Source organism: Osmia bicornis, chromosome 15, assembly GCF_907164935.1.
Source record: "Osmia bicornis bicornis chromosome 15, iOsmBic2.1, whole genome shotgun sequence".
Taxonomy (NCBI): Eukaryota; Metazoa; Arthropoda; class Insecta; order Hymenoptera; family Megachilidae; genus Osmia; species Osmia bicornis.
Genome location: NC_060230.1, coordinates 5,773,424 through 5,800,632, shown reverse-complemented (window position 1 = coordinate 5,800,632; position 27,209 = coordinate 5,773,424). Strand labels below are relative to the sequence as shown.

Sequence of the window (27,209 nt, the reverse complement as noted above, 5' to 3'; positions counted from 1 at the left end):
TACGTTTTATTGTTATATTGTAGTTTATATGTTAGACAATATTACGACAGGAGCATTATATTGTAGCTCGAACGAGCAACAAAATAACTGACAAATATCTTGATAAATCAATTATTTGTCGCTTTCAGAGTTCAAGTCGCTTACACTTCATTCGATAGCGCGTGTATCGAAAAGTAAGACATTGTTGTGGTGGCAGTCAATGTATTAATTGCAATTACATACGCTTAAAACGAATCTATGGAATCTATGTTTATAGCGCATCGCAATCATAGCATCATAATCATAGTAAGTTTCATAACATAACGAATACGTGATTAGATTACTTATAAAATCGATTACAAATCAGACACAGTCATTTCAAATCGATATCATACAATATATTTTTTTTTTTTTATTTTGCAATAGGGAGGAAAAATAATTGCATATATCAGGTGAATGAATTCTTAATATTTCAATGAAAAAAATACAATGAATTGATTGTTTAAGAATTCACTGTATGTAGAAGAAACACGAATACAAATCTTTATCGGAAACGTAGGAGAAACAAGAATTAAAGATTAGAAGCGAATAAAAATGTTCTCTAATTATATGAATTGTTTAAACTTTGAATATCAAATATAAATAAGGTATCATAACGATAAAATACTCAAAAATAAGGCAATAATATATATATATATAATATATATATATATATTTTTGTTTTATGTACTAAATCTTATATCTTAATTTGCTTTTATACTTTGAAATTTGATAATGCACGAAAAATACAATATATAACTTAATTATCGCTTAAAGAGTATTTTATTCCGTAGAAAATATAAGTTCATTTATACATATAACGTTTAATGAAAATTCGTCGGGATTGAGAAATTAAAATCTCAATTACGAGAAAATTAAGATACTTTACAATACTGATTACGCGGTGCTTAATCGAAAAACGATAAACTATATCCATATATTGAATTACGATTCACAGAGATGCGTGTGACCATCTATCATTTAAATTCAACATTCTATCATCAATAATAAATGATAGTTTCAAATGAACAAGAACAAACAATAATAAAATGTAAAATATGTTCAATAAAAGAAGAGAAAACAAATTTTTGATACTAATAAAATTTCAAATAAAATTTATAAATTTGGAAAATTTCGATATTAAAAATTTTTAATCAATACTATAAGAAAAAAAAATATATAAAAATCAACTTTTACTATGATTTTGACAATTGCATTGTGCCGTTCAGAAAAGGAGTCTAATCTCAGTTGACTATGGACAGCTCGTGTTATGGTAATTCTTTTTATACATATTTTTTTTTAAGTTCGCATTGTTCCACAAGTTTTTTTTTTCGTTCAACGAACTTTCGCGAGACGCATGAAAAGTATAGAATTCGTTGGCCTTAGTCACTACGTTCCGTACAAAGGTTTCATCGTAAACGGCTTTAAATTATTATTTACATTTACTAGCTCTCTTCGCTGACTAATTTTGATTTAGCCCTAGGACAGACTAGAGGGTGAATAAATCCTTATTTATAAATTATTGATTTTCGATGTACCGTTGCGAACCTACTAGCACGTTTATGATTTTGAGTTGTAAGATACTTTATATGTTACAGAAATTCACATTATGTGGCCGAATTTTTTAAAATTTCAAACATAAATAAACTATTTTCACAATGTATAAAATGATATATTCAAACGTACAATACAATTTCATTTTAAAAGTATAAACTTTGCAACAATTAAATTTAATTTTGTATTTTATTGCTTAGAATAAGAAATGGTAAATAGTATTTCATATATTTGTTATGAAACAATAGGTAAAAGTTTACCAAACATGTAAAACTTTCAAGATACTTTTTTTTTGTGACTTAAGATTTTGATGCATCAGAAAATTTGCATAATGCTGAGCATCTTACAAATTAAAATTATACATCAACAATTTTGCATCCTTTTGTCTTGCTGTTGTGTAAAATACTACAACGATACGTCTGAACAGTCCTAGGGATAAATAAATTCGTAATTGACATAATCATTTTGCCATTCTGAAGCCTGCTCAGATTTAGATATGTAAAGAGAATGTACCGAACAGTAGTCACATAAGGATCGTTTAGTTAACGAATTATAAAGAGTACCTATATTGTTTCATAGGTAACCAGAGAAATTTGAGCCTAATTTTCTTTAACTTTAAATTTAGGTATATCCAAATAACAGGTAATCTTTAGTTTAGCAGTCTTTACACACATTCCTCTGTTTATGAAATTGACAACAAAAGCTAACAATAATGATAACACATTATGCAAGTACATGAAGGTTAAAAAGTGGAGCCTCATGAGTGTAGTCAAAAAATAATAAGGCTAGCTTCTTCTCTAAAGTAATTTTCCTTTCTCTGCTTATTTAGTAAAAGTATGAAACTTTTTATTCACTATGATTAATACAATGTGTTATGTTAAAACATTATTTCTTTCTTTTCCATTTAAGTGAAAATACGCCAACAGATGAAATATGTAATCAATAAACCTTTTTTTTCCCAGTTTTCCTTTAGAGAGAACATTCACATATTCTTACAGCAATGGGATAAATGTCATTTAGGTCCATAGCGAAAATAAATAAAAGAAAATCTTCTTAAGCTAGTAGATAGCAGATTAGTTTTGTATTGTATACTTGTTAACTAGCCAGTGCATTTTGTATATATCCTGACTCTCTCATTAACCTTCCTGTCTATTTAGCACACTTTGCCACGCATTCTAAGGCATGAACTTTCTAGTGAGCTGGATAAAAGAGAGCATAGACCAGTGTGCCAGGTACTTTATGTGTTAACATTTTTCACTGTTGTAGCTAGATACAATATAATATTAGAAAGTATATTACTATTGTATTTAAAAAACTGTTCTTCCCTGCTCTCGATCTTATATTTTATTAAGATCCTTATTTCTTGGATCATAACTATAAAATCGTTTGCAAAACGTTCTGTATTAGAAAGCAAAAAATAAATTGAACTTCTTGAGTGGCTATGTCTGCATATACTAAATAATAAGTTAAACCATCGCACGAATAACACTCGATCCGCTTATCTAGGGTGAAGAGTTTGTTCGTATGAAGATAGTTTTTCACAGTATTTGATATTCCTTTGATTATTTCTATCATAGAAACATTCAATGAAAAGGAACGTAATTGCTAAGTATGAGCATATCTAAATGACTATTATATAAAATACGGTCATAAACGAATGACTGGACTAATTTCAAAATATTTCAAATACATGTATTAATATACAATTATTAATAATATAATGATCTCTAATGTTATTCGTGGATGACTTAATCAGGATTCCAATATTACAACACATGCATTCTGTCATTTGTATAGAACGCAGATTATAAAGTTTTGTTTTCACTACGATCCGCGTTTATACAAAACCCTACACGCACACCCATACTGCTGTGCCAAGTTAGGGAGCCATTTGTATGCACATCTGATACCACACTGGCTAAAGCACATATCGTCACTTATTACTTCGATCAATGTTTAATTTTACCACTCGCCATATTTTTACTCATTACATTTCCACCTTATATCATTAGGTTCATTCTATCATACATCCGTCAACCTGTCATTGCATGCTATATCGGTTGTACATATTCAGATAATAAAGTAACATAATACAAATTAAACCAAAAATTTTGTAACCCTATGGTAATGTAATTATTAAACAATAAAATATACTCTTGAGATTAACTTAAGTTCCTTAAGTTGCTTGTATGACACTGAACACTATAGTTGAACAAAGTGCTTGTTTTATTTTCAAAGTAGAAACTTATTGACTAAGAGAAATAATAACTATAAAAAAAGAAGCTATGCAAAAGTGTACATTTTGTACACGTAATACGAAATAAACTATTGTAATAATTAATTTATGCATTTATCTTACATACGCGATCTTAAAAAAGAAAAAAAGTAAAGAATGTATGTATATAATTGTAGAGATATAATTCTTAAAAATAATGTACCATAGGGATACACTATTTTCGAGCTCCTCATTAATAATAATTTGCATATTTTCAGCATATAAGTAATAATACAAAACGATACAAAATTCTAACAATTATTTTGTTTCACTATGCAATCGAATTCATTTAAGTGATAAAGATCTAATGAAAACATTACAAAGGGATACCAATGTACATATTCCAGGCACATGTACCCATTTTGTATCCGTTATAATTTTGCTTTTCCCAACAAATTTAATACTCTTCGACATTTTGAATATTTATCCCTGTATACAAAACTAAAGTCGTTTAGCACATTTTAGCACTAAATTTAGAATACACAATTTTATTAGTCTTTCTCCCTGTAGAACACAATGTTCATTCCTAAATGTCGTTTTTTTTTAGTTATCACAAATTATTGTTCCTCGTATTTTATTATTGTTTCAAACATTAACGGAGCTCAGATGCTTTCAATGTTTTGTATCAATGCAATTATAACTTTTTTTTTTTAATTACACATTTACGATGCCCGAACGTTGGGTCACACCAGAAACAGGCTGCTTTTTTTCGGTAACTTTTCTTTGTTGGTATATGCTTTCATATCAAAGTAAACCACTTTCTACCGATGAGGTCGTTAAAAGAAAAAATATATATATACCAATTGGGTTTATGAACATTATTCCATATGGTAAAGAGCAGGACTATGGATTTGGAGGAGGTGTAGTTGGTGTTGTATGCGATGAAGGTGATGCACTGGCAACCATTGTTGGACTGGCTGGCTGTTGTAATGGCAGGAACGCTGATCCCAAACTAGGTTTTAACTGGAATGCTACACACGGCTTTGGGCAATAATCTAGTTTGCTCAAGTCTATCATGGGTCGCCTATACATACAAATAATTGTTTCAATCATACTGAAATATTGTCTATATAATAATCTGCATTATATTTGAAGTGTAATCAAAAGCATAGTTGATTTTGATTTAATTTGAAGAAATTTAGATATTTTTTAAAGAATATAGCACTGTATGTATATATTTAATGTAGGATGAAATACTATTTCTGCAAATACAAACAAAATACACTCATGTAAACGTTATCGCACATTGCAGTTTTGATTTACCTTTAAGAGTAATTTGACCGGTTTTTCTTTTTTAAAGAAACATGCACATAGAATTACCTGGCATCCTCTACGAATTTAAGATTGACTTTCTCACAGCCATCGGGTGGTTCTCTTGCAAGGAACCTGTTAATGTGAGGAGAGGTACCAAGACGTCCTTCTCGATCTTGCTCAGGGGTTGAACCACGACTTCCACCTTTAAGATAATGCAGAATATCTAAATCAATAACAATATAAAAGTAATATACAAGCACACTGTTTACATCAATTTGAAAACAAATATTTTTAACTCATGCTATTAATAGCTTAAATCATTCGTGTGTTCATACGGATGAACATACATTCATGTAAAACATAAACAAATGATGCAGATGTGATAGCTGTTCACATACCAAAATTAAATCATTCAGTTTTATTAATAACATATACATATATAATAAACAGATAAATTTAGAAATGTTTAAGAATCCTTCATAACACAAGAATAATAATGTTGATAATGTATGTACCTTAACACTTACTAGCTTATAAATTAAAATTTCTACAAAATTACTCTTTTAATTTAACAAGTTATATGTTATTTTACCATGCAACTTCCGTTCTGATCAATTATCTATTTTCGTTACGTTACGAGAAATATCTATGTGTATAAATTATTACATGCAAGCAGAAACATAATAATAAAGAATATGGTAAATACATCTTAATTTATTAAAGCAAATTTCTTTACCATGTAATATTATAATAGATTATGTAAATTTAATTCGGAATTGTGTAAAAAATTACCTCAAATACAACATATTGATAGTAACTGATATTTTGTCATCCTATAAAACATATACATTCCAATATTTGAAAACAAAACTCATGCACATATTTCGTATGTATTGTACATATATATGTATATGTATATACGAAAACATTTGTAAAGATATATGAAAGCCCATTAACTATTTGGGTAAAGGTGTTGAAAAAGAAAAAAAAAGGATAAATAAATTTGATTGAAGGGATCTCATGAAAAATAAAAACATTTCCGCAAATATGTGCCAACCTTGTAAGAGATCGCTAGGCGGACGGGAGGCATCCATAAGACCAGGAATCAGCGGAGACTCAGAATTCCTAGATGGAGGGCCTGTCTCAACAGGCACACACCATAGTTAGTCTGTTATTTATAGTGTTACCAGTAACCAGAAATACTTCACACACATATATGTATATATTTTTATAAGACAAATATGTGTAACTTTTATTATGTTCCCCAAATTACAAAAACTACTTTATTAAAAACATTAAGTATATAATTATTAATTTGGAGATGTTAATATTCTGATTAGGTGGTTTTCATCATTTTAAACATATAATTTGTAAAGTTCATATGTAATCTAAGAATACTAACAACTACTTTATATATTTGAACGCTATTAAATAACATTAGGTAGAATGAAAACTTACCTGAAGAATAAGAACTGGAGGGAAGGTCGGTAGCTGGTGTTTGTGTATTGACACTGCGAGTAGCCCTCAGTAGGTCCGCTAATGGTGCTCGATGCCCTTCTGGTGTTATTTGTTCACGATATCGTGCGTACTATAAGATCATATATTTATATTCTCCGCATTGAACTTAAGTCTGAAATTACTATTACATAATTATAAATATAAATCGTCATTTACTTTGTCTTCCACTGGATGATCAGGATCACTACCACTGGTTGCAGATTTAAGAACTAGTCCTTCAATTTCTTGATTTAATCCTTCGATAGAGGAACGCATTGGAGGCCTCATTGGTTTCACGGGGATATTCATAGGACTTGCCTTTGTACTCAAACCGAATTGATTGTCTGTAAAAAATAATAAAAATACGTCACTCAACTCTATTAGCAAAAATATCTGTTGCAGAATTATACATTAAATAAACTTACGTGTAGACGTTTGTGAAGCAATACTAGGTAAAACAGTGTGATCTGCAGGAAAAGCTGGTGGTGGTCCACCAGGCATTATAAGCCCAAAGGCTGCTGTCCGTTCTCTACTACTAGTGCCTTCCTTATTTGTACGTTGTAATCTGTAACATATTTTAGAATAAATGAGTAGATATGGAGATATGTTTCCCACTTTTTTCCAAAAGAAGATTTCTACATACCGATGCCTGAAATACTTTTCCAGTTTCTCATCTGTGGTGGTTTGCTCTGTAGGATGACGCGTGTGTAATTTTCTTGGTTCATTGGACCATTCTTCTGTCTGTAAGGTATCAACATAATTGATTTATATATAATACCAATATGGAGATACAGAATGAAAAGAAATTTTATTATAAAATGATAAATGAACATTCATAAACTTACCTGTGTAGATTTGTCAACCAAAAGAAGACTGGAATGAATGTAATACGAATCACGGGGCCATTGTCCCTTCAAATAGATAGTATCTAATGATGCTGTCCTTCGAATATTCTGATTTCCGCTTAAACTTTCGCTGCATCTTCCACTTAATGTTTTTGATTTTGCTATGCATAACAAAAAATTTAAATGAAGTTAAAAGTAATTAACTAAAGTTGTGTAAATGTATACCAGAACCGGACTATCAAAAATGTATTCGGTTACTGGGTGAAATAAACCAATAAATAAATGTATAAACAAAGTAAAAACTGTGTTAACTAAATAATGAAAGAAAAGGTAAAGAACTTTTTGTGGAACCGACCTAAAGGTGTATCTTCGGTTACCAAATGAATTGGTACATTAGATTAAAATAATCATTAAAGAAAAGAGGAGAGGGTAAATAGAAGTTTTTTGCTTTTTAATTCTTGTTACATATTAGTGATTCAATCTTTAGTATAATTTAATGCAATATGTACATGCTACCTTAAAATTATAAATTACTATAAAATTCAATATGCTGAATTATTTATGTGAAAACATTATGTTATTTCAAAAGAATCCATGTTCTGAAAATTGAAAGTATACTTAACATTTCAGTTATCCTTTGATTTTATTGTGATTATATTTACAATTAACTGGACACATACAATACATAGTTTATACATAACAATGTTATTTCATACTGAAAAAATTATATCATATCTCATAAAAATAACATTACAAACACTGGCAAACTACAAAAGTGACAATAATACACTTACAAATATGTACAAGTGATCAAATACGTATGGATACTATACGAAGATACAACAAACATTAAACTCGATATATTTTGACAATTAAAAAAATTTGTAGAAAAATTGTTATTAATCATGAATTCGGACGATGAGTATGGAAAAACATAAAATGACAGACACAACAAAGAAGTGAACCGAAAGATAACAGTGTGTGGTAAGGACATCGACGTATAGAGTAGCGAGCGTAAATACCTTTGTAAGAGAGGGAACCCGGGCTTCGTTGTCCCGAGGAAGAGGTCTCCGGCGAGATGCGGGCCCGCCACGCACTCGCGTTCGTCGGCGATACATTCGTAGGGCTATTACTGTTGCTCTTCCTGAGACTGCTACCCTGCCGGCCTTGTCGTAATAGCGAGCTTACGGGAAGAGTCGCGCGCATTGGGCCTTGCTTCGATGTCGAGCATGGCGAAGACTTTCGCATTCGCTGTGATCCCGACATTTTGTCATATAGGCAGCTGCCACACAGGGCCTCGATGCTGCTGCGTTTGATACACTGTTTCGAATATGTTGTATTAAGGACGGAGCGCCGCGGGCACCGTTCAGGGCACGAGGCCTCCGAGCACCCGCGACTTTGTCGCGCACACGCGGCGACAACAGCGGTAGTGCCGACAGCGAGGACAGGATTTCCAATCGTTTATAATGCTCGCCTTCTCGGTGGCGGGCGAGATCTCATCAGCGATAATTGCAGCAACAACGGCGGTAGCGCGACGAATTCACCAACAACGACAACGGGAACGGTGGCAGCGGCGGCGCGACGACAATGCCCTACGCGTCTTGTCATTTGCAATGTTCTGCTGCTGGCTCGGCACGCACGTCACGTGATCGCCCGTCCCGGCTGGTCATTGGTGCAACGCTAGCCCGTGGAGCGTCGTACTACGCTCACCCGTGGGGGCCGCGTTCCATTCACTACCACCGTAGCACCGTACCTAGCGTCCTATTGCTTTCTCACTCTATTGTTCTTTGATTCTCTCTCTCTTCTTCGCGCTTGTACAGTGACACTCAAATTCACCCTTTCTCGATTATTTTGATGTTCGATCGAAAATATTGTTTATAACTTATTTTCGATGCTTATCTATCACTTTCTTCCCTTTACAATAGTAAGTTACCAATGGAGCTTCGTTGGAAATTACATAAATTCTTCTGGTTCTTGGTGTTTTGCACAATATCACGTTTTAATCAAAAGTATGTTTTGATGTACTCGGACGAACGTGCGCAACTCTGCTTATATATACCTGCACGACACACGTATAGACCAGTATGTAGCGTCTTACGTTTCACGTTATGTACGTAATGGAGGTGCACAAGCCGATGAATAGCGTGTGTGAATAACTTTCGTGTACGGAGCACGTACTAGTACAGGCGTAGTATCCGAGCTTACGTTTTTCAGCTACGGCGCGTGCACGCTACGTTCATTCGATACTCTCGCTAGGAGAAATCTCGAGCAATCGGTTGGATTCGCTACTATCGAGTTAACATTACGCGCCAGCTTATAATTGATATTACCCGGTTTTTATGACTATTCAAAGTATTTCATAATTCTTTTCTATGAACTTTTTACAGAAAAACAGGCACGTTTTCTTACAAATGATTATGTACTAATGATACGTATAAATTTTAAGAAATAATTATTAAAAGTATTGAAAGTTTTGTCTCGTAAAATATTGAAGGCAAAGAAATGTATTCTTATGAATTAAACTCGTATATTTATTTACAATATATTTTACAACATACGATATAGTTTCATTACATTAATTTCTTAATCTGACTAGATTAAATAATATCAAAATTAAATTAAATAAATCAGTCAAAGCTTCCAGTATACTAAAAAATGCATGAAAAAATAAAAAGTATGCACTGATGATTACTTTAACTGTATCTAGCAATTGTAATCCTATAAACATAAGTTTAATAAAATAAGAATTATGAAATAGTAACATATATGTATATTATACATATACATATATATACTAAATCATAATTTAGTTTCAATTACTAAATTTTTAAGTCACTTGTCATACATCTTTAGTTTAGAAATAATGTTAAAATCCATATCAGAATTTAAATGTAATCATAGGTTTCCATGGAAATTTGTTTAATAAAGGCACTGCCATGTTTTACACTAAAGGCTGAGATGATACTCTTATGATTAATTATATTTGTATTTATGTACACACATACATATTTATATGTATGTATATACATATATGAAAATGTTTTAAGTAACATTAAATCACTGCTCAAATTAGTTTACAAGGAATGCTCTGTACATTAGTTCCAAAAATAATTATCTGAAAGTTGTTATTTATTATTTGATGACAAATTTACTATTGTAGTAGTTACTAAAACTAATAATCAATTATTAATAATTTTTAATAAATTAAAGAAAAGGATACTTTATATGTGCTTTACATATGAACCAATTACTGAAAATTATATATCTTGTAATAACAATATTAATGAAAGATATAAAGTTCTACAACAATTCTGTAACTATACTATAAATCTAGAACACACTAATATAATGTTATCATAATATTATCAAAGTGATAAGCACAACATAGTAAAGTTTGTACATAATGTACACATTTGTATAGTGCAACAATATTTTTGTTTCAATTATAATTGCTTATACTTTAACTTCACTTTAAAACAATTGAACACAACATAAATAATGTATTCTAAATTGTGTACCAGTCCCTCTTAAATAATCAGTATTGATTACCAATGTTGGTTAACAAAAAGGATTACCCTATGGTAATAATTAAGTAAATAATGTAGTACTTTAATAACTGAAATATTTTAAAGAAAATTACAAATATACTACGTATGTAATTACATTTATATGTGCATTAACAGTTGCATATACAATAAATGAAATGAACATTAGAATAGAAATAACTTTTCCAAAAATTAAGACATGTAATTCCAATAATTTTCGTTTCTATATTATGTCAATTAAAATTCAAAATATTATTCAAGAAAAAAGCTGTGGTAGAAACACAATAAAAAAGAATGTATGCATAAAATAGCTAGTGAAACATAATACCTTCAAAGTGATGTCTTCCATGATTATGTATATCGTTATTTATAATAATTTATACATAAATAAATAAATATATATGTGTTGATATATATACTCATTTATTTATACAAATAAAATGTTTTATTTCAATCTGTAATAATACTGAAAAAATATTAGCACATATTTCTTTCTGTTGTTTTTTTTATCTATTCATGAGATAATCAGATACATCACTTTTTGTACTGATGAATCAAAAAGATTAACCAGTACACAATGAAAATGCAAAATGCTTTGACTGGTTATCAAATTGAAGTACTGTAACATTTATGGAATACAGCTAATAAGATATCAAAATAAAAAAATGTATTATGAGTTAAATATATTGACTTTAATTGCAATGTATAAAAGATAATTCTCTGATAACAACATTTAAGTAGTTCTCTGTAATATCTCTAAGTATAAAAAGGGAACATGAAAATAATTTTTACTATTTTGATATTCACAAAACAAGGGTTCACCTTATAGTATCAAAAAATATTAAACTATTATTGAATAAATATAAAATGCAGAATTATAGTGCAGTAGAAATTAATTAAGCACACTTGTTAATATAAAGTAGAAAACTGTACATAAGAATATGATGTTATTTCTGAATAAATTTCCTTTGGTAATTTATACTGAAATTTTGTCCGTTTAAAAATGTCTTCTTAAAAGAAACAACATTAAACGTTATTTTTATTATATAATTTAATCTTGTGGTGGTTAATATAAGTATTTTTCCACTTATAATAAATATTCAAAATAGTTACAGTCATATTAAACTGTTTACTAGTTATAAAACTAGGATTCCCGTTTTTTTATTTCTTTTATTACACATTAATAATGTTAATAAATATACAAAGTAATAAAATTCAGAAAGAACATATCGAATTGAATATAATCAAATCTGTCTATTGCAAAATTTCTGATATCTCAGTTTAGGTCTCTCTAATAAACGGAACTGTAGTATTTAACGTCTCAATTAAATTCTCACCAGGATTTCTTATGCACGAATTTCAAAAACCTATCTATCATTACATTTATACACATATATTTCTATGAAATACGTGATTCTTGTAATTACTATTGTGAATTTAAAATATCAAACTATGGCAGTGTAAATTACCTAGCATATTCAAAAGTTAATTAATATAAATATCAAAATAATTAAAAAAATGATAGTAACATAAAGTGTTATAAATTGCATTATACTAGTCAAGTCTATTTTATTTTAGGAAAACGACCTATGTCGCAAAATCTAACGCACAAATAAACACATAAATTATTTTATGTATTACATATACCTACGTATACCTACGTATATGTAATACTTATTAAATTTAATTAATATTTCTCCACACTAAAAAATTATTTTGATTTATCTATGTCTATAAGTTTTTAATGATATATAAAAAGTTTATGAGACACGGGCACGAAAGGTATATGAAAAATTATAATTGAAGTCTTCAGAAATTAAATAATTTAAACTATACTAAACACATAGTATTTGGTACACGTATGCTCTGAATCATTTTTGTTGGACATAAGAAGATTTGATGCTGTAAAAACCAATTCTTTTACCAATATCTATATTTTTTTATACAATCATTTCCCAAGTCTACAACTACTAAGTGATTGTCAGGTAATACCGCGATACCTGAAGGACGTCGTAATTTTGAACTATGCGAATCGATTTCAGTTAAAATATTACCTCCTCCTCCTAATTTTAATACTTGTATTATACTGCGTCCTTTATCGGTACGGGTGCCAAGTATTCTGCCTTCAGCATCGACAGCCAAACCTCCATAAGTGCCTTTTCCTGTAACATATAACAAACACCATAAAATATAATTTCACCTACATTGAATAGTAAAAACCCTGACAGGAATAAACTTGAAATTACCTTTGCCTTCGGGATATATTTCTTCCGAAAAATCTCCTTTAGCAGAAAATACTTGAATACGACTATCGGCAACCACAATTTCACCATTAGGTCCAACAGTAATAGAACTAATTAATTTGAATGTACTTCTCTTTCCAACCTGTTAATTAAAATTTTTAAAAAACGTGTACATATATACAATAATTAGTACCAAGGGTAAAAAGTGTAGATATCATCCAACCTGGAAAAGAATTTTGCCGTCAGAATCAAATACAAAAACACAACTTTGACCAATATCAGCTACAAGTATGTGTCCATAACTTCTATCTACTGCAACATCAATTGGTTCCTAGATAATCAAATTAATAATACCGTCAATAAATGAACTCAAATCAGTAAATGATTCGAGGATAAATAATACTAACTTGAAATGCGTTATGAGAGAAAGATTTAATAGTGTCACCTAGAGAGCTCATTTCTGTAACTTTCCGCGTTCTCCAATTGACAACGACAAGTCCTTGTTGAGAGATACCAATTCCTGTACAGCTACGACCTTCAAGACCTTCATTATTTATATGCCTTTGAAATTCTAGATCACAAGTGAGTACCTAAAAATATAATATTATCTGTAAAAAAAAACCACACTCGAATGTTCAATAATTTATCATTTGAGATAAGTGACAGCTTGAAATACTTTTATGCGCGAGTTCCCAGTATCTAAAATATATATCATGCCATCATCATCAACAGCAACTGCTACTGGTTGATGGAATTCGTCTTTTCCGTTTCCTCTTTTTCCATATACCTTAATGGGTTCGTTATGTTCGGTTGCATCAAAAAATAAAGGGTAATCTTTAATAGGCCGCTCAAAAACTGATAATTTCAAGACGTAACGACTTGCACACGGAGGTCGAAATAGTACTTCATATGTACCATTATCTAAATCTATAATTTCAGTTTCAATACTAGAACTTTGGTTTTCAGAATGGATACTGTCTGCTAAAGTTAATTCAGTCGTAATAAGATCGCCTCCAACGTTTCTAGGATGTCCATGATAATCAACGGTCTCTACTATCACTGTTGCTTGTAATTTAACTATAGCAGGATCTTTCAACCTGGCTCTGCATGAACCTATTTTAAAATATTCGTAATTAGAACAAGTACTATTTTTAATTCATATCTATAATTCTAAAAAACATATAGCAGTATTGCTTGGATAATGATTAATAACAAATTTTGAAGCAGGTACTTTACTGTATATTCAATCCTCAGGATACCTGGCAATGTTGTACTAGAACGTACTCTTCCTAAGTTACTAAGAGCTTCCTCTAATTGAGAAAGAGCATTATTGTGATTAAATTCGAAGGTAATAAAGGCATTTTCTTTAGGTTCGCTAAGAGCTGATGCTGCATCAAGTTGATCAGATAAACTACCGATTCTTTGTGTAATATTTCGTACTTCAACCTTTAAGGAAAATCGCGTACGTTATTATAAAAGACACACAATTTTAATTAATAATTATCGTAGATATCATACTTGATATTGTAAGCCTTCACACTCTCGTTGTACTTTATTTTTTTCAGCTTCTATGAGAGCATGTTGTTCTTCTAGTACATGTTTTTTATCTCTTGCTGCAGCGGTAACAGCCGCTTGTAACTCGGAACGTCTCCTTTCAATTTTTGCAATAATTTCTGCAAATTCAGTATCTACAGCGTTCAAACATCTTTCTGTAGAAGCCTCCAAACGTTGTAACTCTGTACTTACAGAATCTTGAGCTTGTGTTAACTGGAAACGATACAATTTTTATTTTTATACAGAGGGAACTGCTATGGATGAGGATTTGCACTGTTCCGAAAATGCAATCAATTTTTACCTTCGATATACATTCATTGGCTTTGTAGAGCAAAATTTCAGACATTCTTTTTATTGCAATACTAAAAGGTATAATAGTATGTTCTGTACACCCTGGTGATGTTCCTGTATGATTACCACCTGTACATACTGTACAGAACACTGTATCACATGTTTCACAAAATAATAATTCTTGATTTATGTGGACTGAACATTTTGGAATAACCTGTGGGAATAAAGGAAATTTTAATGCTATATTTAATGATACATAAATATAAGATATAAAGGTATTGCTTCACACCTCTCTTCTTTGCCTAGACATAAGATCAAGAAGTTGGTTTACAAGGAAACTAGGTGGCAATGCAGGAACCCCACCTCGAGGTATAGTTATCAATTCTCTGCAAATAGGACATCGAAATGCACCAGTCTCACGGGTCTGAGATGCAGCAATTCTTGTTAAGCAATGTAAACATACCTATATGTTTCAATAAATAAATGATTAATTTCAACATTAACAAATGATTTATTTATACTTATTCAATTTTATTATATACATTACCGTGTGTGAACATGGTAATAACTTAGGAGTATGCTCTCCACCATCATAAACACAAAGGCATGTACCACATGTTAAAAAACTTTCATTGAAGTCTTCGTAGTTTATACTAACTGTTTCTACGAGCATAGAGCTCATGCTAACCATCCTCTCCCCTAGCCGTGTCCTGCAAAAACAATAAGATATTAATTTATATTATTCATTATTGAATCAAAATTTGTGTAACAGTTTGCTTTTATAATATCTCATAGGTGATTTTAATTATTTAAATTATTAGTTTATTTAAAAAAAAATCTTATTTTTATACATATTACGCTGAAAAACATAAATATATTATATCAAACAAACAAAAGGAAAATTCAGAATTTGATGTATCAATGTTATTTATTATGACAATATTTTTAATATGAAATACCAAGTAAAATAATACACCATTGTACATATTTAATTGTTGTGATAATGTCACATTCTACTTTTTATAGCTTTACAAGAATAAAAATTACATAGGGTGTCGCAAAAGTTTAGCGATCTATGAATCATGAACGCGTAGACACATCTTGACGTTCACGGTCCGCTTTGAATTTCAAAACCGTCGGGCACCAAAAATATCACACGCTATTGAGGGGATTAAGGAGAAATATTTATAAAAATATATTTTAAATAATAAACTCACTGTATAGCTAAACGCAGTGCCTCCATAATGGAGTTAGCCCTGTCGTTGCTTTAAGAAATGTGTACATCCGTTACATAGTACACGTTTTAGCGGGGTGTTTGTTATAAGCTTGGAATATGCCACTTACGCTTCGCATAAATTTTCATTAACAAATAAACTATTCGATACTAATGAGTTCATCAGACAATTTTTATCTAAATTATATCTTTTCATACCACCGCGTCGAGGAAGTGAATTCAAATATTAAAACATTTTAACATAACAAAAACATTGTGTTCTCGAAGTGCTGAATGATCAAGAAACTTTCTAAGTATAATTTATTTTTTATATTTGCAATATTATCATATAAAATTAATTAATATACTGTTTTAATTTGCATCGATTATTTGAAACAAAGGGAAATACACATTCATGTGAGATGTTGTTTATTAACATAACACCTCTTTTAGAATGTTCATGATAAAGGAGCCACTAAACACAAAGCATATGCCGACGAGAACTCTTTGTCTATCTTTCGTTCTTAATATCTGCCGATGCGGAAATAGTTGGCGAGAAGAATTTTTATATTATGCCTTGAAAAGCTTGCTAAACACAATGTTCAAACGATATTAAAAATTGGATAGAAAAAGAAAATCTTCTCAATCATTTTTAAAGTTATTTTTATTTCACTTTCGCGATTGTTTGTCTTCGCGAATTTCAGATGTCATTTTGGACGTCTGTTCTGTTATATCCTCACTATCACTGGCAATAAATGTTCCAATTTTCGTCTGTATCTATTTCCTTCGAACAGTAACAATGATACTGTCGAAATTCGTTGTTTCTCTGTCGCATTTTTCCAAACAAACACAGCCACGGACAACGACGAACCGCATCAGCTGCTGAGCGCAGCGACTCACGTTTTACAGCTGCGCACGTTCTCGCCTGCATCCACAGCCGGCACCACTACCAGGGACGAAACAGTAGATATACTTATGCGGGCGCCAGCGGCTATGATTTATCGTTAGGATTTTCTTCCATTCTTCGTTAATCGTAAAATTACGAAATCTTTAATCAACATGACAACAGTCTGGACTATAATCTCAAGCAGCGATTTTACTTAATATCCATTGGAGCAACCAGGTAGGGGCCAGGGTGAGGGGATTGTCCCCTACCAGAAATTATTGAAATGAGTAAACAAAATCCGTCAGCTTGTGGAATCTTATCTTAATAGAAAGAAATACGAGGCTTATTCTATACAAAAGTTCTAGTTACGTCAATGCTTATACTAGAATGAAAATGATTTTGCAAACGGGGTATTTTTATGAAGAATATTATGAATAAATAATACTGACAACTGCGCCGTTTTCTATTTATAGGTTTTTAAGAAGTTATGATCTATATATAATGAATGTTTATGAGGTTTATCATGATAGAATAAAGTAGATATAGGTATTTGTTGTACTCTGTGCACAGGATAATACGTCCCTGAGTATTGGCGCACCGTCAAGCGTTTACCACAAGAGTGAGAGAAAGTATACAGGAGAAAGCAATGATAAAGAAAGAGAGATACACGCGTCTGTTGAAGGGTAAGGAGGCGCACAGCACCAACGGTGGTATAAAGACGAAGAAATGCCTGGTATGCTTGTGCGAGGTATACACGACCATACAGACGGCTGAATTGTCTACTGCGCAGTCGCCCGTTAAAAGGTGTAGCGGTTGATGGTGTATGCCATATACTGTATGTTTTGCTTACATGCACTTGCTACCAGTCAGCCTTTAAATATCTGTCTTCTATACTCGTAAATTTCAAGTTTCCATAAACATTTTCATATAAATTCAATATTACATTCAGCTTGTCAATGATACATAAACCCTTGTACTTTTCAGAGGTTTGAATTTCTAATTTGAAATATTCAAAATCTATATTTCTCATGAAGCATTGTATATTATCTTGAATTTAATTCAAATCTTATTTAACAAAAAGTTTCTTCGTTTTTTAATGTATACGCTTAAAGATAAGTTAACTGTTCTAAAACGTTTTAAAACGAAGTGTAAATGCATATTTTTATCGCCATTTTTATCAACCCCTAATATGCGAGTCACGTACTATCACATAAACCGTGTAAACTTCGTATTGTTCGCTTATACGTATCTCTTATTGTTAGGAAGGCTCGTCGCATACTTACATGAATGGACAGCAGCTCATGAAGCTTCCGTTGATAAATTCGGATGATAGTTATTTTGTGTATAAGTAATAAGTATTGGCGCAATATATTATTTATGGCGTCCCAAGGATCTTACACAGCCGTGATATGCACACTAACAAAGCACCATGATACAGCTATTTAAGTGCAACAGGATCCACGATACTATGCGGCTCTTCACAACAAGCTATGCTCAAATACTTAACGTCTGATTTTTTACCACGACTTCGAAATATCGAAGCATAATAAAATATATACATATGTATATAGTACTAATTAGAAAATTGTACGAGGCTGAGACGTGAGAACATACACACTGACGTGAACAGTGTATTTGCAGATTCTATTTCATAATCACATTGTCACACTTTGCAAATGTAAACAATAGAATCGATGCATACAAATGCATCCTTGACACATGTCATTAAGGGAAACCGAATTAATATTGTATTATATTAACGATATCAAATGAACGATACAATTATCAGTACATTAACCCTGGTTAATTTTACGCTCAATAAATATTACGACAATTCGGCCAGACACGCGAATTTTATCTGTACACACAATATTTCGCGCTAGGTTATTAAATTATCTCGTTAACACCGTCCCAACAGAAAAACATTCGGAGCGACTATTGAGCTTTGTTTTTTTTCGTAAAAATTCGACGACAATGGCAGACCCGTCTTCGTTACTTTAGCACTGTAAACACGAAAGCTTTTTGTCACACCGTTAACAGAATACCCCGTGTACAATTTCCATCATATTCATATTTCATTGGTGCAAACTGCTAATACTGGTCGTAAGACGAAAGACAAGGATGGCGACATCGATTTTGGACAACACACGTTAAGCTCCAGCAGGTGGCACGGTCCTCGTCTTTCACACCACGATTTTGCTCTCTTTTCGTCTACAAAATGACAGGAACAAACACAGCACTGAGAAATTTCTGCGAAACACCAGAAACAGGGGATGAAAACACACCCTCGAAACTGTCCTTGCTGGACTGCACATGCGCATCGCGATTTAGGTCATGCGTTATATATGACAGATGAATACCACTGCTTGTACATACTGCAGAATTTTACTTGTTTATTATGGTAGAATTAACGAAGTTTCTTCTTTAAAGCTGCAAGAAAAATCACTATATTAGAATGACTCTCGTTTTATGTACACTGTTAGATCATTGGCACTCAGTCATAGAATACACGAGGTTTGAAAACATTGGCGAGGTCGGGGTAGCATCCTTGGCCCCGATGTTGGCAATCTTCGAATAAATGCTACCAGTGGTGTAGTCAGAGGGGTTTTCAAAATTGCCGCGATTTTTATGAAATTTCAAGTGCAAAGAAAAATCTATACATCTCCATATTTCTATAAAATTATTTTACATTTTTATCATACCCTTGATGATTTTTATAACGCTAATTAGTTTGTATGGCTATTTGAAGTTTGCGTGTAAGGATATGTTGCTAGGTGCAACATCCTTGTTGCTCTTGAAACGATTTTCGATGCATACAATTCGGACATGCGCCATTAAATTCAGGTCATTCGACGCTTGACCGAAATTGCGATTGAAGATCTTTTGCTGCAGTTTAGAATGAAGGACGTCTGCAATTGTATAATTAAATAAAATAACTATAGTTCCTGATGTCTATATGTAACATAAATTTTGTTTTTCCCAGATAAATATTACACACTATCTAAATGTTCTGTCTAATTCAACGCATTAGATACATGTGACATTAATTCGAGTACATGGGACGTAAAATTAGTGTCACCTTAAAGTACATTTGCATAAGCGTAGGATGCGTTGGAGCGTACGTAATTTAACATAAATTATAAATACAAAGGATATGTTCATTCTAACAATGAAAAAATTATTTTCCTGCAAGTTGATACTTGATGAACGTTATAGTACACTTCCATGGTTAATAGATTCAGGCACGTTTGTTTAGTCTTTCTTAAAGCGTACAGTTCCAGTTAAGTACAGTTTCATTACCGTTTCTTGGTATTCTTTGTAAACAGATTCATTTATTTTTAAAATTTTTCATTAAATTATTTAACAATTGCATTATTGTACTAAGAATATAATTTATACAGTGACCAATTAATTTTCATTTTCAGTATACTCTTTTATCCAATCAATGTAACTATAGACACGAGTGAAGACATCTGGACGACCTCTTGCACAGGGTATTCCCCAGGACACCACTCCAATTTGTTCGTTATCAGCAACCAAAGGGCCACCGGAATCACCCTGTTAAAAAATAAGAATTGTTAATTTTAACACGTTGACTACGACGATAAAATTATCACGACGACCTTTGTTTATTAGAAATTAAAATTCCTTAAATATAGTCTGTAAACGAAAAGGGTAGAATATCAGTGGATCCCAAAGTCGAAAGGAGGTGCACGCGATCCACCCTGCGTGCTCGGAGTAATTCTATCGAACTAGGTGAGTGGAATTGAATGATGCTTATTGTTATACTCTTGTCGACACGATTTTCGCGACCGACTACAAATAAAAAGAAAAAAAAAGTGCCGCTTTGGTTGAGGGATCCTTTGACGCGAAAGGGCTCTCTTCTCGAGTGCTCGACTAGACTGTGAATGCACTTACGTGACAAGCGCCTTCACCCCTCTTGTTAAGTGTGCAGATATTGTCGTCGGTGATACGAAAGCTGGCGTTTAAACATTGTTTTTGATCGATCACACTCAGTTCGATGTGATACAGATCGTTTGGCGTTTGACCGGGATACTAATGTTTGTAATTAGTAGCAGGTTCCAATCGATGGTGCGTAACAAATAAATACAATTAAATATAAATATAGGTGAAAAGGGGTTCGGTAAATGGTTCTACTTACACTGGTGGTCCCCCAACCAGATAATACAGCAGGGTAATCGATCTTGCTGAAGTTCTCGTTTGGTAAACCGATTGGTTTTACCTTATCTCCGAAAACAATGTCCTTATCTAATTTAATCAATCCGATATCGTTTCTGATCAATGCTGAACTGTATTTCGGATGAGGTATTACTTTTTCGGACTGGTACATGTCGCCACCTTTGTCCAGGGTGTTTGTGCCCAACACCACTGTTATAGCCGTGTCATTAAAACTGAAATCAATGTTGAATAATGGTTTAAAACATTAACAAATGTAAGTCTAGGATAAAGGGGAGGTCAAGGAGGACCTTGTTACTCTGTTAATAAATAAAAAAATATTGTTTTTTGAACCTTGATAAGCAATGAGCAGCGCTCAATATCCATCTTTTATTCAATACCGATCCTCCACAAAAATGACGATTTTTGTATCGAAGCGAAGCTTGGTGTGGGTATTGTCCATCCTCTGCTTTGGAACCACCCACGATTTTTGGACCTTCATTTATCGCTGCCGCTATATTACATAATTTGAAAGAGTAATTGCGATTTGTTAACTTTTTACGATTACGAGACGTTACCTGACGCTTTAAGTATTGCCACAGTGGCGAATATATAAAAATACAGGAACATTGTGCAGTTTTTGACGACGACTATTACAAGTAAACTATCAATTTGACACACTGCAGACACTCGAGAGGTATTTATACCAAGTATGTACTTAATGACCGTGGGAATTCTATATGCACCTGGCCAGTATTTAAATTTAGGTCAGATATTACCTACGAAAAAGTTCATTCCGATGTATCTCACGTGCAGTATGATAAAAGCTAAGAAAAACTACGGCCGAACGGGTACCTCTACCTTTTAAGAGGAGAACGATCCTAGACTAACAATTTACACTAAAACGTACTTGACTATCTTTCAATGGGGGCTTTCCATTCGTGATTCAGGAAAATGAATCTATAGTTTCACAATTTTCGCAATGACTCATTTTCATCTCATTTTAATACTTTGATGAGCATTATTTATCGCCTCATCTTTAACTAAAAATTAGTCACAGATTTCAGAAAGTATGTTATCATTAGAATTTTAATTTTAAGAATTGTGTATCTTTCCGAAATTTCCAAAAAGCGTGAATACTAATTTGTGGATAGCTTTTATCCTCCTAACAGTGACTCATCGTCAACAATATGCAAATAATAGGGACAGTAAGACAAAAATGATATCTTAATTCTCATCTTTCCTACGAAAGGATAACAAACCACTATTTATTTGACTAGTTCCATTCGCGTCCCTTTGTTAATCAATGGCTCGAAGAAGATTATTCGTGATCTTTATTAAACAAGCACGCAATACAATATAAAAAAGCACAAAGCTGGACAATTTATTCCATTATGACATGACTCATCCTGATTATGTTCCATTCAGAGACGGTGTCTGGGTGATTGGCCTCATTCAAATTGTATGGCAGCGGTAGGGGGTCTAATTCTGGCGTCATATACGAATGTACTCTGCACTCAAATTAAAACGATATTACTCTTAAATATGACTATGGACATTGGGACAGAGGACCTAACTCTATAATGCGTGTCATAGCATACGAAAATAAGTTTCTTTTACATCTTAACAGAAGACAGAGATACGATCTCGTATAAGCTTACAAAGGTTGAGTCATTCCATCTTTCAAATAAATACTTGACTGTGCAAAAGAATTTTAACGATACTATTTTTATAATATTCAGTCAATAGCATCCATTATTTTCAATTATTAAAAATTTATAAAATTTTTAATTACGGATGCGTCGTAGCCACTCGTTGGTTTTAATTTTTAAAGAAATAAGGATGTAAGGAATAAGGAGAACAATATAACTTGAACTTCCTTTATTTGAATAAATTTGGGTAATATGAACCGTGATGTAGCGATGCTCGTACAAAAACCAAAGACAATTTCTTCACGCGTTCTTTTTCTTTCTCGACTCGCGACTAATATCAACGCAATTATCTGACAAGTGTGAACTATTGCGTGTTATTCTAATTAATCAGAACTCTGACAACGACGACGACAAGAGCATACGGATTTCGCAACCGTTCATATTTCCCGTGTTGTGTACGTATAAAATATTTATCAACTCTCACAACCAGAAATGAATAGTCAAAGAAGTACCATTTCTCCCGTACATACAAGTAAATAAATAAACATAGAAAAAAGAAAAAAAAAAGAAGAAGCTCGGCCATAAGTAATCTCTTTATACCGTGTATATAATTTCATTTTTTTTAACGCTCTGTGTATGTGTGTGTATATATATAATTCGTCCGTACCCTTATACATATATAAGTATTTATCGTTTACAAAAGCTACTGTGTCAGTATCACTTGCCTTCGGTCACGCTTCGGGCATATTTTTATTATTATTATTATTATTATTTTTTTAAGTAAATCGTATGAAATTAAATGTGTTACAATAATTGTTTGAACAGCGTGGATCGTTGGCTTATTTCTTTTTAATCAATGTTCGCTTAAACCTGTATTATAATTAATCACCTTGTACCATACCAAACCGATAGAACTTCTTGATTGTCTAATATTCTGAATAACTGTAATAATATATACGTATAACTATGCCTTACACATTCGAATGGATCTCCTCGCCAATAGTACGATAAGGGGCGATTGAGTATTTCTGCACGGTGCATCTGTCGCAACGCCCCGTTACAATATGTATATAGAAATATAACATTGATAGTACTAAAAATAGAAACATTTTTTCCTTTTTCCTTTCATTCTTTCAACTTTAAATCATACAATCATAATGTAACCGTTTACAGAGTACGCACAAAATCAAATGCCAGCACCCTAATTAACGCGGCTTAATTTATTTCAAAAATCGCGTACCAGGCGTATCTTAAAAGATTTCGCGTTATAATTAAATTTCCATTTTTTTCTTTTCCTGCTGTTTGTAACACTCGACGTAGAAAAAGGAGACGAACATGTAAAAGTAATCTTAACGTGAAAATACTTAACTTACGAATAGAATTATTATACGTATACGTCTTAGATTTTAATTACTCAAACATTAAGAATTATTCGAAAAATGCATAAAAGAACGTTGTCAATTGTACGCAACATGTATGTACATCAAACATGTTGTGAAAGGTAAAAGCGAAATTTATATAAAAATTTTTCCTCGCTCATTTATAATGAGAAATGCTGTTTCAACAGAAAGGAATACCTTTTGTTAACACTCGGTTTGATTATTTTTCGAATATCTTACTTTAAATGCAAGGTAACTTAACGAATCGTCTATTCTAAATAATTTGTCGATTAGTCAAGATAAATAAATAATATTTTTTATACATTCGGATAAGCTAACAGATTTTCTTCACGTTACTTAATAAAAACGGCCAAAATCATACGATAAATTTACTTTGTATTAACATTTTAATGTAAATGCTATAGAAAATATGTGTGTACAGAAGTATTTTTTTTTTTTCTTTTAATACCCAGAAACTGCAAATTAATTTAAAATATCAGTAACTTAAATTCATAATATCACATGGTGCTGCCATCCAATATTGTAGCTGTAGAAGTGTGTACAGAAAGATGGCTATGTTATAACCTAGGCCACAGAACTGCGTCACTTATTGGCTATGAAGTATTTCAATATATTATTCGGTTTTGGTTTACTAGTCGTCGGCCATGGACGTGTAACTTCTCTTTGTATATCAATGGGTAAGGATTTAAGAACCGCTGCGTCGATTTTCGGCGACAACTGCATGGGCGATGAAGGGCTCAGTCTAAGGTCCGCCATTTCGTTGCTCGGAGATTCTCTGCGTCCACTTAACCATACTTCCAACCTGGTCTTCTTCGGCAGAGGTTCGATTTCGTTCAATATATCGTCATCTGCACTCTGATTATTAGCACCTACAGGTTTTGAAATTGGAGACGAGGTGGTACTCATTGCAGAACCATCGTTACTATCTTGATTTGTACTCATCGGTGATCCAAGACTAATATCGGATACACCTTCTTCTGAACTTATGTCTAAGACGGATTGAACGGCCACTTGTTTTCGTAGAAAAGACGTAATACTATTCTTCCCAGAAGATCTTTCCTCAAACTTTGTGAAAGCAACTCCCAAAAGAGTCAAATGGAATGGCTTAGAGACATCGACCGTGCGATGGAAGAGTTTCATTGCTAGTGCCAACATTTTAGCGTGGTCGTAAATACCAGATTTCGAAGATGGCAGTAGATGTTTCGGTAAAGCACATTGTCGAGTTTCTCTTTTACCAGAAGATGGCTTATTGAAATCGTGCTTTCTGACTGTTAGTCTCATAGCAACTGGGATTCTTCCATCTTCCATGGCTAACTCTGTTAATCTTCTTAGAAGCACTCCTAATCGCGATTCCACTTCGGCTACTAAAGAAACGCTCTTGAAACCATCCTCCAACCCTATAGACTGTTTCTTTCCCGTTGGTTTTACAACAGTCTCGTCAACGCCTTCGGCGTTATCTTTTAGTTTTCTAGCCAAATCAAGGCCAATTTTTCCCTCTAAAGTTTCTAAAGGCGTTTTGCGCAAATCATCTACCGTTTTTATGTTATTAGACATTAATAGCTGAGTAGTTTTTTGGCCAACGCCGGGTATTTTGGACACGGATCCTATGGAGGACAATAACATAGGTCCACTGCATGGAAATATTAATGTCTGCTGGTTTGGTTTATGTAATGATCCCACTAATTTTGCTAAGAGCTTATTATGTGCTATTCCAGCACTACATGTGACTTGTAGTTCTTTGTAAACCTTTTGCCTTATCTCTGCTGCAATTTTAGAAGCAATGATCAATCTAGTATGACAACCACATGGACATTCTTCATCAGCTGGACCAAACACCTCACCAACTGGAGCTTCATCCTCCATAGAAATATTCATATTTATTTCAGACTCATTTCCAGAATTCATATATTTCTGTACAATAGATGTTACATCCAGAAAATTGTCATCAAAACCCAATCTCTCAACTAACGGAGTAAATTGATGTAGTACTTCTAATATTTTGTCGGAAAAGTGACGATAATTTGTTAGGTCTTCGCCATTCACCAAGGTTAGTTCTGGACATAACTTTAAAGCTTCCTGAACTGACATACATTTTTTAATGCCATATTCACGTGCCAAATAGTTGCTGGTTACTACCAAATTTTTTTGTTGTACTCCCAAAGGTTTACCATCAAATTCTGGATGTCTTAACATCTCCACTTGAGCATAAAAACAATCAACATCTATGTGAATGATGGTTCTTGGATGTCGTATAATTGTATCAAAATCAACGGAATCCATTGAGGTCAATTTATAAATTATGTAGTACACTATTACACATAGAATCTCTATCACATAAATTGTCTCATTTAATGTGTTAACATAATACAATCTGTAACAATGAAATCAAGTTGTTTATAAACAAATACCATGTCGTTTTAATTGCTAACAATACTGAATAAAAATTGATTGTATTACCTTTTTAAAAACTGATTTAATAAACATTTTATTTTCAAATACAAATCACAATTTTAAAACTTGAAAAGTATAATTATTTCTCCTTCATTAACAACTTTAGCAGAAATTTTTATAAGTTTGAAATATATATAGTTGTTTACTAGTCGATATGTTTAACTATATACATATATCTAGAAAATAGGTTAAGTTGAACAGTCAAAACATCAAACAGTCTGCTTCCTTTAGCTTACACGTAACAGCTTATAATTGTGAAAACTAGTTCACATTTTTGATTCTTAGACTGATTAGTATAGAGTATACGTGTTAAATTATTATTTTTCCTTATTACTTGTTCTAATTTTCTCTAGTT

The 27,209-nt window shown here is 32.3% G+C and overlaps 4 protein-coding genes across 8 annotated transcripts; all 4 read right to left on the bottom strand.

Moving 5' to 3' along the window:
* Positions 1-1,137: 1,137 nt before the first annotated feature.
* LOC114877537 (protein FAM117B-like) lies at positions 1,138-9,851 on the bottom strand. 3 transcript variants are annotated; one of them, XM_029190218.2, is made up of 9 exons: positions 8,466-9,846; positions 7,444-7,604; positions 7,242-7,339; positions 7,024-7,163; positions 6,776-6,942; positions 6,560-6,689; positions 6,159-6,239; positions 5,168-5,303; positions 1,138-4,871 (listed from the first exon to the last, which is right to left on the bottom strand). In XM_029190218.2, exons 1-9 carry the CDS (start codon positions 8,707-8,709, stop codon positions 4,691-4,693), a joined length of 1,338 nt encoding a protein of 445 aa, XP_029046051.1. In that variant the 5' UTR covers positions 8,710-9,846; the 3' UTR covers positions 1,138-4,690. The 3 variants fall into 3 exon arrangements, with proteins under 3 accessions (XP_029046051.1, XP_029046050.1, XP_029046052.1); XM_029190217.2 differs by having other exon boundaries at positions 7,024-7,339; positions 8,466-9,851; XM_029190219.2 differs by lacking the exon at positions 6,159-6,239 and having other exon boundaries at positions 8,466-9,845.
* Positions 9,852-10,023: 172 nt separating this feature from the next.
* On the bottom strand, positions 10,024-19,686 carry LOC114877544 (tripartite motif-containing protein 2-like). Of its 3 annotated transcripts, none has more exons than XM_046288851.1 (11): positions 16,036-16,284; positions 15,624-15,786; positions 15,366-15,539; positions 15,087-15,290; positions 14,750-14,998; positions 14,491-14,677; positions 13,908-14,344; positions 13,639-13,821; positions 13,455-13,562; positions 13,235-13,373; positions 10,024-13,150 (listed from the first exon to the last, which is right to left on the bottom strand). In XM_046288851.1, the coding sequence occupies exons 1-11, from the start codon at positions 16,053-16,055 to the stop codon at positions 12,909-12,911; spliced, it is 2,106 nt and encodes a 701-aa protein (XP_046144807.1). In that variant the 5' UTR covers positions 16,056-16,284; the 3' UTR covers positions 10,024-12,908. The 3 variants fall into 3 exon arrangements, with proteins under 3 accessions (XP_046144807.1, XP_046144806.1, XP_046144805.1); XM_046288850.1 differs by lacking the exon at positions 16,036-16,284 and adding an exon at positions 18,459-19,686 and having other exon boundaries at positions 10,025-13,150; XM_046288849.1 differs by lacking the exon at positions 16,036-16,284 and adding an exon at positions 16,294-17,204 and having other exon boundaries at positions 10,025-13,150.
* Positions 19,687-20,566: 880 nt separating this feature from the next.
* LOC123988529 (chymotrypsin-2-like) lies at positions 20,567-23,165 on the bottom strand. Its single transcript, XM_046288952.1, has 6 exons — positions 22,614-23,165; positions 21,930-22,394; positions 21,706-21,865; positions 21,338-21,587; positions 21,094-21,231; positions 20,567-20,733 (listed from the first exon to the last, which is right to left on the bottom strand). Exons 2-6 carry the CDS (start codon positions 21,979-21,981, stop codon positions 20,584-20,586), a joined length of 750 nt encoding a protein of 249 aa, XP_046144908.1. The 5' UTR covers positions 21,982-22,394; positions 22,614-23,165; the 3' UTR covers positions 20,567-20,583.
* Positions 23,166-23,217: 52 nt separating this feature from the next.
* LOC114877557 (DNA polymerase iota) lies at positions 23,218-26,953 on the bottom strand. Its single transcript, XM_029190263.2, has 2 exons — positions 26,861-26,953; positions 23,218-26,774 (listed from the first exon to the last, which is right to left on the bottom strand). Exon 2 carries the CDS (start codon positions 26,681-26,683, stop codon positions 24,986-24,988), a length of 1,698 nt encoding a protein of 565 aa, XP_029046096.1. The 5' UTR covers positions 26,684-26,774; positions 26,861-26,953; the 3' UTR covers positions 23,218-24,985.
* Positions 26,954-27,209: the final 256 nt, after the last annotated feature.

Bases quoted from the DNA above. Each gene is read 5' to 3' on its own strand.
- LOC114877537 (XM_029190217.2), bottom strand. From the start codon at position 8,709: ATGTCGGGATCACAGCGAATGCGAAAGTCTTCGCCATGCTCGACATCG. The intron at 6,690-6,775 runs GTAAATGACGAT...ATGATCTTATAG, and splicing joins ATCATCCAGTGGAAGACAAA to TACGCACGATATCGTGAACA. The intron at 6,240-6,559 runs GTAAGTTTTCAT...CTGTTGAGACAG, and splicing joins CTCCAGTTCTTATTCTTCAG to GCCCTCCATCTAGGAATTCT.
- LOC114877544 (XM_046288849.1), bottom strand. From the start codon at position 16,319: ATGGAGGCACTGCGTTTAGCTATACA. The intron at 15,291-15,365 runs GTGTGAAGCAAT...TTATTCCCACAG, and splicing joins TGTCTAGGCAAAGAAGAGAG to GTTATTCCAAAATGTTCAGT. The intron at 13,374-13,454 runs GTTGGATGATAT...TTTAATTAACAG, and splicing joins ACGGCAAAATTCTTTTCCAG to GTTGGAAAGAGAAGTACATT.
- LOC123988529 (XM_046288952.1), bottom strand. From the start codon at position 21,981: ATGTTCCTGTATTTTTATATATTCGCCACTGTGGCAATACTTAAAGCG. The intron at 21,588-21,705 runs GTTCAAAAAACA...CATTGATTTCAG, and splicing joins GCTGCTCATTGCTTATCAAG to TTTTAATGACACGGCTATAA. The intron at 20,734-21,093 runs GTAAGTGCATTC...ATTTTTTAACAG, and splicing joins GGGGTGAAGGCGCTTGTCAC to GGTGATTCCGGTGGCCCTTT.
- LOC114877557 (XM_029190263.2), bottom strand. From the start codon at position 26,683: ATGGATTCCGTTGATTTTGATACAATTATACGACATCCAAGAACCATC.